Source organism: Rhineura floridana, chromosome 7 (assembly GCF_030035675.1).
Source record: "Rhineura floridana isolate rRhiFlo1 chromosome 7, rRhiFlo1.hap2, whole genome shotgun sequence".
Taxonomy (NCBI): Eukaryota; Metazoa; Chordata; class Lepidosauria; order Squamata; family Rhineuridae; genus Rhineura; species Rhineura floridana.
In genome coordinates, this window is record NC_084486.1 from 23,044,092 (window position 1) to 23,058,367 (window position 14,276).

The window sequence follows — 14,276 nt, forward strand, 5'->3', positions numbered from 1 at the left end:
TCTCCTTTCTGAATTACTCAGATGAGTGACTTCAGTCAGTTGGGGATCATGTATCATGACATTACATACCCAATCACATTTGACTGCATGGTAATGTCATTAAGGGAAAATAAGAGAGGTTAAAAGTGAAAGCTAGTAAGTCACACGTGAAATCCCATCCCATTTGGGATAATGCAGTGAACAAATTGATGTCACAATGTTATGTATCCAGTCAATGCTATGTAGACAGATGATGTCACCGAGAGCAAGTAAAAGGAATAAGAGAGAGCAATGTAAACAAAGGAATGTATATACCTCCTGGGAAGGGCTCCTACTGGGAGAAAGGGTGGGGTATAAATCAAATAAATAAATAAATAAATATACAACATAGTGCCAAAACTCATTACAGGGGTGGGGGGTGTACTTACCATAGGAAAAATGTTTGTGAAAAAATATGAGCAGTTTCAGCTAACCATTTAGTGTTGATTATTCACAAATAATTTGTCTGCTGGTCAAAAAGCCATTTGTTTTTATCTTAATTCCAAATGACGTGCAAAGTTTATTAACCATCTGGGTTATTGCAATGTATCCTTGCTTTTTCATTCTAACACAATGGATTTTACTGAGATTAATCCTTACTGAGGGATTTCTAGCCTCTTTTTTCCTTTGATTAAAATGAAGCATTTCCTCCATGACTTTTAAAAATAGTTAAGCAGCATATAAACAATATACTGTATAAACAATACAGTAAATAATACAATACACAACAATAGATTAATGTATTCATCTACTGTGATGTTTTTTTTTTAAAAAAATACCACTATAAAATAAAGGATACAAACATTATTATTAACTAGCAAGACATCTATCAAATGGGTAGGGATATGTATAGAAATATGTATACAAATTGGCCACTCACTGAGCTGGTTCAGTTGAGGGAGAGGAGACAGAAAATAATATTGTGACAAAATTTTATATAAAGAAGAAATTTAAAATAGGCCTGTTTACTGTTTTCTCACTGATGAGATAAAACTAATTGAATATATAGATGAGATATATAATAATTAATATTTATAGCTGATTGATTTGTATATCTATATCCGAACATAAGAAGAGTCTGCTGGATAATGTCAGTAGCCCATCTAGCCCAGTATCCTGTTCTCACAGTGGCCAACCAGCTGCCAATGGCAAGGTCACAAGCAGGACCTGAGTGCAAGAGCACTCTCCTCTTCTGTGGTTTTCAGCAATTGGTATTCAGAATCATACTGCCGCTGACAGTGGAGATAGAGCATAGCCATTATGGCTAGTAGCCACTGATAGCCTTTTCCTCCATGAATTTGCTTAGTCTTCTTTTAAAGTTGGTGGCCATCGCTGCCTCTTGAGGGAGTGAATTCCATAGTTTTGCTATGGACCGTGTGAAGTACTTTCTTTTGTCTGCCTTGAAACTTCCAACATTCAGCTTCATCGGATGTCTCCAAGTTCTAGTGTTTATGTGTGTGAGAGAAAAGCTTTTCTTTATCCAGTTTCTATACTCCGTGTTCTCTACATATGTATTTAAGAGAGTAGGATGCTACTATAAATTATGTAGACTGATAAGCTATACATGATAATAAATTATAAAATGAGAACTGTAATATGATTCTATCATATGTGTATTCATGTTTGTGTTTATGATAGATATTTATATATACACACACATTTGCTGCGTGGCTGAGTTCCAGAAAGGTCTTGCCTGATTAATCGGATATTTTAATACATTAACAGATTAATCAGCTAAATATTGCAGCTCTAGAACCAGCACCAACTTTCCTTCTTTGCCTGCTTGCCTTTCTTTCTCTTAGTCTTTCTGCCACTCTCCCACCATTCTTTGGGAGCTGTATCCACTGCCAGAGGAACTTGCCTGAAGCCCCTACCTTCATCTCATCTCGCATCTTATTTTACTGTAACCCACCCCTGTGACCATGTTATTGAGGTGAAAAGTAGTGCCTCTGTGACATCACCAGTCATTACACCACTCTTTTTGTTGTTTCAGACCTCTTGGTCCCTTAGCTTTGTCCATTGCTAGAGATTCAAAAAGGTGAATTAAAGGTTGGGCACTGGTATAAGAGTTATTAATGTCACAAGGGCATTTTCCCCTAAAGCAGGGGCAATGAATGCAGTTTTCTCCCTTGCAGTTACTTGTGGTGATGGTAGAACTCACCTAGATGAAAGATTGCTTGCTCCATATATACATTATGTTTGTTTATTTATTTATTTATTAAACTTGTATACTGCCCCATAGCCGAAGCTCTCTGGGCGGTTTACAATAACTAAAAACAAATACAATTTAAAATACATCTTTTAAAAACAATTTAAAACACAATTTAAAAAATTTAAAACAATATAGGACGCATGCTAAAATGCCTGGGAGAAGAGGAAAGTCTTGACCTGGCGCCGAAAAGATAACAGTGTTGGCACCAGGCGCACCTCATCAGGAAGATCGTTCCATAATTTGGGGGCCACCACTGAGAAGACCCGGCCTCCAAGAGGTCTTCTGTATTTTTAAAAGCTGTTGAGGGGGAAGGGAGAATTCCACCTTGTGGTTTTCCCCTTTACAGTGTTGCAAGAACACCTGCACTTGGCTGACTTTCTCTTCTCCTAAAGATACAGGATCAGTCTCAGGCCCTGAACCTGGCCATCCTACTGCAAACCCACCATTAGATACAACCCAACAAATCCATCCTAAAATGTGTATGTAAAGCTATGTATCAAACCCTAAAGAAAATATTTAAGAGAACACTTTATACTCCCCCCCCCAAAAAAGCGAAGTCTACCTCATGAGGAAGTCATGATCAAATGCAGGAGGAACATTTGGGAAAACCTTGCTAGATAGAGGTGGCTTGGAGTATAGGGCCAGTCTTGCTCAGTGACTTCTTTGTGACTTGTTCCACCAGCACTGGATCTTTTGTGAGTAGCTCTAAATCACACAGACTGATCTGAGTTTTTCAAATGCTAAACTTAGAACTAAACATGCATTTTGTTGTCTGTGTTTGTTTCTGATTATGTTGATACATCCTGCAGATATAAATTATTAACTGATTGGCTCTTCCATCTAATGAGACACCAAGGTATTCAGGCAGTACATGTCATTATTTAAAATGTCAATAACAGGAACTGGCATGTTTACTGTCAAGGTATTTTGTGCTATTATTACCTGTGGTTATTTCTACTGCCCCCTCCCAACACTTTCCATTCATCCAACATTTGACTTGCTCTATTGATCAAATGGCAAAACGTTATGCTTACTGATCAAATTAGTCAATTACATCTGCAGAAGGCAATAAAAATGCTGCAAGCCCAGAAACCAATGTCTATAGCACACTATTCAAATGTTCAGGACTCAGAGAAAATAAGGAAATGTGGGCACAACAAAGTATGTATATAATTGTTTAACTGAATGAGTTACAAGTTTTCAATTCTGGCTGACCACTCTACCAGCAAAAGCTTTTGAAGGCTGTGATCATAATTTTATTTTTATTTAGTATGGGTTGGATCCAGAATAGGAATTGGGTGGGAGGCAAATTGTAGAGCTTCCCCCTCCGTCGCCCTGCACCCTTCAGGGCAGATGGTTTTTTTTGGGGGGGGGTTGTGAGAGATTGCAGAGTTGAGGTGGAGTCAGTGACAAATAGTGCTGTGCCAAAAAAATGTCCCTTTTCTCATTTAACTTTTCTCAGTCAATATATGAGAAAAGAAATTGTATCCCAAAATTATGAAAGGGAGAGAAACCTTTGGTGAAATTCTCATGGGTGAAGTGCAGTATTTTGGTGTGCTTCCTTTATTTTCAGAGGTGGCCAAAGGGTGTTTGTGAGTGCCCTTTCTTTCACTCTGCAAGTAATCTCGCCAGTGGTCTGCACTCTGCAGTCTTCCTGGTGCCTGCCTTTCCTGAAATCCCCAGGATATCCTCAGCTGAGCATTCCCAGAGCTTGGAATAGTTACTTTTTTGAACTACAACTCCCACCAGCCCAATCCAGTGGCCATGCCGGCTGGGGCTGATGGGAGTTGTAGTTCAAAAAAAGTAACTTTTCCAAGCTCTGAGCATTCCTATAAACATGGGGAGGTGGTGAGGCTGCCTGCTGTGCTCATGACACCTGTTCGTATTTTGTAAAGCAAAGTCTTTTTTTACTTTTAAAGAAATCAGTGCAGAAATAATTTTTAAAAAAGGTAAAAGAAAAGCTTCCCCTAAAAACAAAAGATCTTTTGCAGGGGAATAAAGCTTTTGAGAAATTGGGGGACAAGTCTGGGCCCAGTGTTACCAAATTTGTCTCCTCACCCCCTGTTCTACTGACGGATGTCTACCATTAGCGTAGGGGAAGAAAATGGATGTCGCACATTGTATTTCCCTTGCTTTTTCTTTACAACCATCTTTTGCAATAGGGTAGGCTGTGGAATAGTGACTGGTAAAGGCCCACACCATGACTTTCATGGCTGAGTAGGACTAAATCCCAGGTGTCTCTAGTCCTGCACTGTATCCACTATGGCACTGACAATTTACAAGAAGTGTCACCCCTCCCAGAAAATTTGGGTTTGGGTATGTGCAGTGAATAAATTAAAACATATTTCAAACTACAGTTCAGCATTCTCCACTCACTCAAAATCTGAGAGCCCTAGTGTACCAGCCACCTGTCGAGTATGCTTTAAGTTGGATTCCTTCATAGGGGTTGGACTTGGTGGACTTATAGGCCCCTTCCAACTCTACTTTTCTATGATTCTATGAAATGTGGGGGAACCTTGGGCCCTACAGATGTTGCTGAACTACAACTCCCATCAGCCCCAGCAAGCATGACCAATGCTTATGGATGATGGGAGTTATGGTTCAGCAACATCTGTAGGGCCAAAGGTTCCCTACACCTGTGCTAGTTCATCCTCAGTAGCATTTGGTTTCCAAGACTGTCTAGCCAGATGCTATTTAGGTGTTTCAAGCATTTGCTGTTCAGACGTAAACTGGATTCAAATTGTATTGCAGATGTTTACTTTTCACTAAGTAAATTGCCAAGTGCACAGATGGCACTGATGATGATGATGATTATCATGATAATGATGACATGTGAATTGCCTTCAGGCTATCATCCTCTCTTTAATTAAGCCCCTGCACATGTATGGCACTATGCTGTCAATTTCCAGAAACTTAGTAGACAAGATACTTAATAACCAGCTCAAGGGCAAATGGAAATTAGTGACAAACAGATATTTCTGACTGGAGTGCACTGAAGAGACACACACCCTGACCCCCATAGACTTCATTGCACACCATTCCCTCCTCCCTGATAGGTAACATCAGCCAGAGAGAATTCAAGCTGTTTCATTGTTGCCCACTGCCAGAAGCAAAACACCAGTCGGCAGATGGCTTTGTTATTAGAGAATTGTCTCATTCTAGATTATGACATTTCCCTAGAATGTAATGAATGTGCCTTATTACCCTGCACAATGGTTCTATTGCAGTCCTGCAGTATTTTGAAATTCTTTATCTGACACCCCTAGCAATTTCAGAATTGGGTTTCTCTTGAAGAATAAACACATGCTGGTAAATATTTTATTAAAAAATGGCATTGTGGAAATCTCCTTTCACTTGTTCTCCCTCCTCAAGTTTCTTCCAGCCAAACCATGCTACCATCATTCACACAATTTCTGTTACTCTTCCTTTCAGTATTAAGTGTTGGCCAAGGATGTGCCAGGATGTTTCTTGGTGCTTTTCTTAATGGCAGATATTCTATTTTTGTTTTTAACATTCTTTTTAGGTTAGGCTAGAGCTTGGAAAAGTTACTTTTTGGAACTACAACTCCCATCAGCCCCAGCCAGCATGGCCACTGGATTGGGCTGATGGGAGTTGTAGTTCAAAAAAGTAACTTTTCCAAGCTCGGGCTAGACTCAGTTCACAAAAGCATTCACACCTTTTGACTATTCGATCCTTGATGACACAGGGGACTGAATATAGGTGCTCTTCAGTGATAAGCACTGAGCTTGAGGTGATTTGAAGGTTCTGTCTGCTGATTATTATACAGCCATATGAGTGGCTGTGTACTATAGCCAGCATGGATATATTGCATTCCACAATGTTAAATTGAAAATACCCCACACAATTCTGCTGCTTCCCATAAGCTCATTTCAAAACAAAACCTTACAAAACTTATAGTCCTGAATGAACCAGAATTTTGGAGACTCTTACAGGGGAACTTAGTACAAGTAAACTATACATCTATCCCTCCTATTATGCAAGAAGAATGGATAACTCATTTTAATTCGATCTTTGGCAGTTTATCCCCTCCAAAACCAGTAGTTATTGAGAAGGCCTTGAAAGGACTTCCGCCCTGGCCTTCGGTCACCGCTGATGAAATCGGGGAATTGGTCTCCTCCCTGAAAGCAGGGAAAGCTCCAGGGGAGGACATGTTACCCCCAGATTTCCTAATACAGAATTCATCCTGGTGGGCACCCCTTCTCGCAGCCCTTTTTACTCACATAAATAACACAGGGAACATCCCACAGGGTTGGTTAACTAGCATAGTGGCCCCAATTTTCAAAAAAGGCGATCCTATGATTCCAGCAAATTACTGCCCAATAAGTCTTTTAGATGTTTCATCGAAGCTGTATAGTCTCCTTCTCTTAAATAAACTAAAAGCTTGGGACCAGGCAAATTCGATAATATGTAAGGAACAGGCTGGCTTTAGACCTAAAATGAATACAATTGACCAGGCATTTATTTTACATCATTTAATCAAAAAAACAAGATCTAAGGTTTTTCCATCTTTATATATTGCCTTTGTTGATTTTTCTGCGGCTTTTGATACAGTAGACAGGGGACTCCTATGGCAAAAATTGGCCCAGACAAATATAGACCGTAGGTTGTTCTGGTTGATTAGGACCCTTTATCAGTCTAACGTTATTCAGGTGAGGCATGGGACCAATGGTAACCTATCTACCAAAATCCCAGTGTATTGGGGGATTAAGCAAGGGTGTCTTTTGGCACCCTTTTTATTTAATTTTTTTATAAATGATATTGTAGAGGCATTGTCATCGCCTTCTTTCCACCCCCCTCAATTGATACCAAAAAGATTTCCATTTTATACGCTGACGATGTGGCCTTGTGCTCTATAACAAAAATAGGCATTAAACGCATGATTCAAAAACTGGAAGAATATTGTCATTCTCAGAATCTTACGATCAACCAAGCCAAATCCAAAATAATGGTTTGTGGCAAGTTTATGAAAGCTAAGAATAAATGGTCAATAAATGGAGTACCAATAGAACAGGTCTCAACTTTTAAATATCTTGGAATCCATTTGTCCAATACACTCTCTTGGACCCCGCAGATAAAGGCAGCATCTCTTGTTGGGTTTCGTGCCCTTGGCTTAGCCAAAAGGGTTTTTTTTACTTGGGGAGGTCAGCTAGTTCCCCCCATGATAAAAATTTTAAAGGCCAAAATACTCTCGAAGATTTTATATGGTACAGAATTGTGGGGAGTCGCAGCTAGATCTAATTTAGACACCATGCAGAATACCTTTATGAGACAAGTGCTAGGTCTACCTATGGGGACTCCAGCAGCTCATCTTAGAGCTGAGCTGGGTCTGCCTTCAGTAGCAGCACATATTGATTTAGCCTATTTACGGTTCTGGCTCCGAATTTTTAATATGGACGATTCAGACCTAGTCAAGCAATGTTGGCAAGATCAATTGATTTCGGGAGGATGGGCGTTGATATGCCAGTCGATTCTCTCAAAATATGATCTCCCTCAAATCAAATTGATGAAACTTAGTAAAGTTGGCCTCCGTAATTGGATTTTTGACTGTGATGCGGCTCAGGACTGCGCGTCCATAGTAACGGCCTCTTTTTCACTATGGTTCCCAGATTTTAAAATTAATCATTTTATGTCACATTATTTAGATGCTCTTCATAGAGCCCCTATTAGAAGAGCCTTTACTGCTTTGCGTTTTCAAGTAATGCCTACCGCATACCTGGAAGGCCGGTTTCATGGCGTACCAGTGGAACAGCGTCAACGTATTTATGGCTGCAACGCAGTGGAGGACATTCTTCACTATTTACTTTACTGCCCACTATATGAAGACCCTAGGGAAAAAAAATAAATTCCTTTTTAAACTTTTTGATACCTTGCTCTGATAGAGAGAAGGTCAACGTGCTTTTACTCGACAATTTTAATCCAGTGACTCTGGCAGTAGCCAATTTTGCTTTGGCTGCACAAAAATTGAGAGAGTCCTTTGCTAAAGGATGGATAGTGAGGACATAGTCCTTTAGGATAATATTGTTCATGATAAGTTATTGCTACAATGTATGTATATTTATGTGCACATGGCCTATGGCTGAATTTGCAATAAAGTTCTACTATTATTATTATAGTCCTGAACTCAGAAATGCTTGCTTAACAACCCTCTTAAGTTTTCATGGAGATACACAAAACACGCTGAGAGAACTGAGAGTTCAAAGTGTAAAATAAGAGAAAAAAATCCAGACCCCTGTTGCACTTTTTTCTGTCAGTGGTCTCATAATTTGTTGAAATTAATTAAACATCAGCCATGTTCACAGAGTATCTGTAATCCTATTACTGACCTTGCCCTATACTTTGACCTTCACCTTCTGCAGTTTAACAGTTACAAAAATATCTGGCTGATTTTAAATTAATTTAAGAAATTTAACATTGGAGTGAATGATAAGCCCTGGCATGCTCAGTGTTCTAAAAGCCAGACTCACAGTTGCTTGGCTTGGCTAATCAGGGGGCCACACCCACGCCAGCCATTGATCCCACTTTAAACAGTCATGGCTTCCACCAAAGAATCCTGGGAAGTGCAGTCTGTGAAGGGTGCTGAGAGTTGTTAGGAGACTCTTATTTCCCTGACAGAGCTCTGGTGGCCAGAGTGGTTTAACAGTCAGCCACTCTTCTGGGGTTTGTAGCTCTGTGCAGAGCTTGGAAAAGTTACTTTTTTGAACTACAACTCCCATCAGCCCAATCCAGTGGCCATGCTGGCTGGGGCTGATGGGAGTTGTAGTTCAAAAAAGTAACTTTTCCAAGCTCTGGCTCTGTGAGGGGAATAGGGTGTATCCTAGCAACTCTCAGGACCCTTCAAAAGCTATACTTCCCAGGGTTCTTTGGGTGAAGCCATAACTGTCTAAAGTGAAATAAAGGTCTGGTGTGGATGTGGCCAGTGACAGCTTTGATTTAAATTTGGATGGGAGACTACATGTGCCTGCTGTAGAATAAAAAGTGGAAAATGATACTGTTCACAATGTTTTCCATTTGGAAAGGAGAGGGGCTTTCCCTCTGCCCAGTGCCCATCCACCCAATCTCTTCCCCTCTCCCCTCCCCTCCCCCCTCCCCTCTAGGCAGACAGTATATATGGGGTGGGATTGCCAGTTCCTTCCCCGGCCTTTCTTTACCCCCCAGCATATGCCGGGTACTCATTTTACCGACCACGGATGGATGGAAGGCTGAGTGGACCTCAACCCCTTTTACTGGAGATTAGACTTCCTCCTTCCGTTGGAATCGAACTCCTGCCATGAGCAGAGCTTCTGCTGCGTTACCGCCGCTTACCACTCTGTGCCAACAGATATTTCTATCAAACTTTAAAAAGCAGGGAAATTGGGCAGCTATAGAGAATGCACCAGGAGACCTGACCTCCTCTCTGAGATATTTTACTGCCCTACAAATTTGTAAAAATGCAAACACAATTTGGGTCGGTCTTTCACAGTCCAATCCACTTGCTGTGTAGCTTGGAAGAATTTGGTAACATCTGCCTCTGAGCAGATGGTGGCAAAACCTGCAATCAGCCCAAATAACAGAAACTAGATATGTGCTGTGCTGATCTTGTTTTAGCAGGGAGGAAGCAACAATATTAAGACAATTGATATAGTTAAGATAGTCTTTTTAAATATGTTTGATTTACTTTGCAATTTTAGTGAAGTTTCCTATAGTAAATCATTTTCTTTGGATTTTGTTTCTGTGAATATGTGAAGTACAACAACACTTTGCATAATTTACACTAAAAAAACTCCAAAAACAATTGTGGAATAATAGCACTCATTCTTCTGCAGAGTAGTCTCCAGGGGACATGAGGAGTGTCTCAATTTGCACAAGATAAAACAGTGGGAGGTGAAATATATTCTAGGAAAATTGTAGGTGTGCTCTATGTTTTTAATTGATCATGTCCACTCTTCCTTAAGTAGAGTGAATACATGCTGAACACATGCATCTTGGGTAGGACAAGTTCCCCCCCCCAACAGCTAGAGTCATTTCTTACGTAGCAACATATTGCAGTCTGTCTGATTTTACATCAAAACTGCAGTTTCAGATCCAACTGTTAATTCACCCAAAAGAGAAATAAAACATAACCTCCAGTTTGAAACACAAAAGGCTGTCTTCACCATCATATGGCTTTGACCAGTAAAAAGGCTTTGAAATTAATAAAAATAAATTTGACACAGATTTCTAGGATAAATAATGAGAGAAATATGATTTCCTAGATAAGATTCTCTGTAGAAACAGTAGTAACACAGGAAAGAAGCAAAGTAAGAAGAGCACCGACAAACATACAAAAAAAAATATAATTCTCCATCTTTGGAGATGTAGTCCTGATTGCAGGTGTTGCTGCCACTCACCATATGATCAGAGGTACATGTTGCCAAATTCTTCCAAGCTACACCGGAAGTGGATTGGTCTGTGAAAGACCAACCAAAATTGTGTTTGCATTTTGACAAATTTGTAGGACAGTGCAATATCTCAGAGAGGAGTTCAGGTCTCCTGCTCGCCTGGTGCATTTACTATAGTTGCCCAATTTCCATTCTTTTTAAAGTTTGATAGAAATATCTGTTGGCTATAGGTACATTCTTAAACTGCAAGGGGTTTTTTGCCTGAATAAACTCGTGTGAGTCACCGGTCAATGCTGCAGGCATCAAGTGATGGACCTAATGTGTGAACTAGTTGTTAAAAACAGCATTAGAAGGTGATGATTTAGTCAAGAGAATCTTATCAATGCAGAAATACAAGTTAGACTTTACTCCTAAAAAATTACTATTAAAAGCATTATTGAATGGAATCTGAAAGACTACTTTGGACGTTCTTAGTGAATTTTTTTCCACCCTTTGACTGGTGTACTATATCACAAACTGCTTTTCAGACTCTCCCTTGGGACAGAATTATATGTTACTTTTAAAAATACAGATTTTCTAAACTCATTTCTATCTGTTATTGCAGTGTTTTAATGCCTATTATATATATATCTATATAGATATATAGATATCTATATATTATATAGATATATCTATATATAGATATATATAGATATAGATATATAGATATATATAGAGATATAGATATATATATAGATATATATATAGATATATACACACACACACACACACACACACCATATTTTCTACATGATCTGCCTAAAAAAAACTAGATGAAGCAAAACTTTACAGTAGGAGAGAGAGCTTTCAAATGGAGAACTAACTGGAAGGGTTGGGTGTTTCATCTTTTCCTCAGGTGAGATTCTTTCCATTCTTGGAATGACCAGAAAGAATGTGGGGGGAAACTGGCTGGAGGGGAAGGGTTGCAGGGTAAAATTGGGCAGGGGGTTAGGCAATCCATACAAATGCCTCTTCTGCCTCCACCTTAGTGTTACAAGATAAACGCTGGATTGAGAACTCCAGCTTTGTCTCATAGCATGTTGTCCTACTGTCCGTTTTGAAAGCTGTCATCTAGCATGGGTGGCCTGCTGTTTCAGAAACCCAAGTCCAAACATCCTTTAATAGCTATGTGTACAGTTCCTTGGGTCCAGACTTGTGTATTTTTCGGCACTGTCAATATAAGACGCTTCACAGAGAAACAGGAGCAAAAAGAAGAAGAGAATGAAAGATGCCCGTGCTGGTTACAGTGGGCACCAGTCACCACTGGAGAGGAAGGTAAGACAAGGGTACTAACTAGGGTTGCCAGGTCCATGGCCTCATCCTGATCCTGTATCTTTAGGAGAAGGTCAGCCAAGTGCAGGTGTTCTTGCAACTCTGTAATGGGAAAAACCACAAGGTGGAATTCTCCCTTCCCCCTCAACAACTTTTAAAGATACAGAAGATGTCTTGGAGGCTGGGCCTGGCAACCAAGAGGTCTTCTGTATCTTTAAAAGTTGTGCATGGGAAAGGAAGAATTCCACCTTGTGGTTTTTCCCATTACATTGTTGCAAGAACACCTGCACTTGGCTGACTTTCTCTTCTCCTAAAGATACAGGATCAGTCTCAGGCCAGGAACCTGGCAACCCTAGTACTAACAGTAGGGAGAAATGAGAATAGAGAGGTTGGGGTAATTTCATTTGTCTTTCTTTCATTTGGGGATGAAGATGCCTCTATGTAATTAAGCTAGGAATCCATATATACCTTCAGTAGCAGTATTGAAGCCTAGGGTGTGCATTGACAGGGGTGCAAGATGTGGGCACTGGTGACAATTTGACAATGTGAAATAAAAGGCTGAGGCAGTTTGCCTTTCAGGTCAAGGGATTTTTCAGTATATCCTCATATTTCCATCAATGTGACAGGAAAATAGAACAACTTTTCATACTAAGGAGAATCAGAATGTGTTCCTGCCAGTGACAGACAAGCCCAACATGTTGGTTAATGAGCACAGAAATAAAGACCTTAGTTTTATTCAAATAGCATGAACACATTGTGAAATGGTGACTCTTTTTTTGAAAAAGGAATTAGTCTATACTGGAACCACAATCATGTAGTAAAACACTCTGGGGATTAACAAGTCTAAACTAAAAAAGGCACATTTTAAGCCAGAAAATTTTCCGACAGAGATGTATTAGATTGTGAAATAGACACATACTTGGTAGAAAAAAACCCACTTGCTTAAAACTTTTAAAGAAGAATTGACAGAGTGTGGGAAAGGTGCTGTGATGAGAGCACTTGGCAAAATATTAGGACAATAAAAATGTTTTCTTCAGCCTGTTTGCTTATGACAGAAGCTCACTGTACAGCTATAGCCAGATAGTATTGTACATTTGGGATTTATACTTTCTGGCTTATTATGTTTTGTGGATGATGTTTTGGTAAGCTGCGTTGTGAGCCCTTGTGGTAGAAAAGGGCTCAACAAATTTAAATGTATGAGGGCATGATCCAGCCAAAGCTGAGTATGTTTAAGCCCTGTTCATTTCAGTGGGAGGGAGTTAAGCATGAACAGGATTTTTGAAAGTGCTTAATTGTGAATGGATGATGCCAGAAATAAATACTGCATGGTATCATGTCCTCTGGAGGAACCCTCTTCAGAAAGTGACCTGTAGCTCCCAGAGTGAAATATCACTGAGAAGCACTGAAGGGGCCATGAGGCAGACCAGGGGAACCGGGGCCTATAGGGGGAACTGCAATCCAACCTTCCCTCATGACACAGCTAATTCCTTCTAAGAATCAGAGGCAGATCTCGACCAGCCTTCAAGCCCTAGGCCTGTGCAGGTGCCTAAAGGAAGACTCAGTTGGCTACCAAAACAAGGACTCCTCAGGAGTAAAGGAATACTCTTGAGTAAGCTACTCCTCACAAGTAGACCAAATCTGCAAGCACCATGGATGGCTTTCAGCTGTGTTTTGGGTGTGGTCTGAAGGCTCAGGTTTGAAAGTCTTCATTCCTGGCAGAGTGCTGGAGCAAGCGTTTGCATCAGGGTCCTGACTTGTGTGTTATCCTACCACTGAGCTGTTCACAGGACAACTTTCCCTGCCCCCAAAACCCCAAAAGCTTTCTTTGGTTCAGCAGAAATGGTTTCTGTACTCAGGAGTCTGGGTTGAGAATTGGCCTATGTGGGAAAAAAAGTTTATTTCCCACTAATTAAACAAGAGCTCATCCCTGCATCTGTGTTACCTGGTATGAGTCATACTTCAAGGCTACTTACCATTATGCTGGATGGTTCTGCTAACTGGACTGGATGCCTCTGTGGTGAGATCTCATCTATGCTCCATTTCTGGAAAATTAACAGCCAGCTAGCCATCTGATTGCCTGGGAAGCCTGGTTGGCTGGTACTAGACCTTTTCCTATAAAAGTGATTTGGTTTCTTTGTTCTATACCTCACATTTTGTTGTCCTATCTCTTGGTTCCTGACGCCTGTGGGCATCCCTGTGCTACTTGCTTGTTTCTCTGGGGTCAATTTCTCTGTTTAGGTTGTTTTTAGAATTAGGCAAGTTAGCTTTGTTATTTTCCTATCTTGTCTTAAAATTCCCTAAATGTACTTCTGTGCTCTTAATAGTCTTTTGCAATATTAATTCTCCCAGGTATATGG

At 40.2% G+C, this 14,276-nt stretch overlaps 1 protein-coding gene across 4 annotated transcripts in view; it reads left to right on the forward strand.

Moving 5' to 3' along the window:
• Window positions 1-14,276, forward strand: part of GRID1 (glutamate ionotropic receptor delta type subunit 1) — a 1,096,368-nt gene that overhangs the window by 742,223 nt on the left and 339,869 nt on the right. The window contains exon 1 of one of the 4 annotated variants that reach the window (XM_061635046.1): window positions 13,351-13,936. The exons of the other annotated variants lie outside the window; for them this stretch is intronic. Coding sequence (XP_061491030.1) covers window positions 13,904-13,936 — 33 coding nt within the window. The 5' untranslated portion in view covers window positions 13,351-13,903. Of the gene's footprint in view, window positions 1-13,350; window positions 13,937-14,276 lie in introns of those variants that run through there. 4 annotated transcript variants of the gene reach the window in all.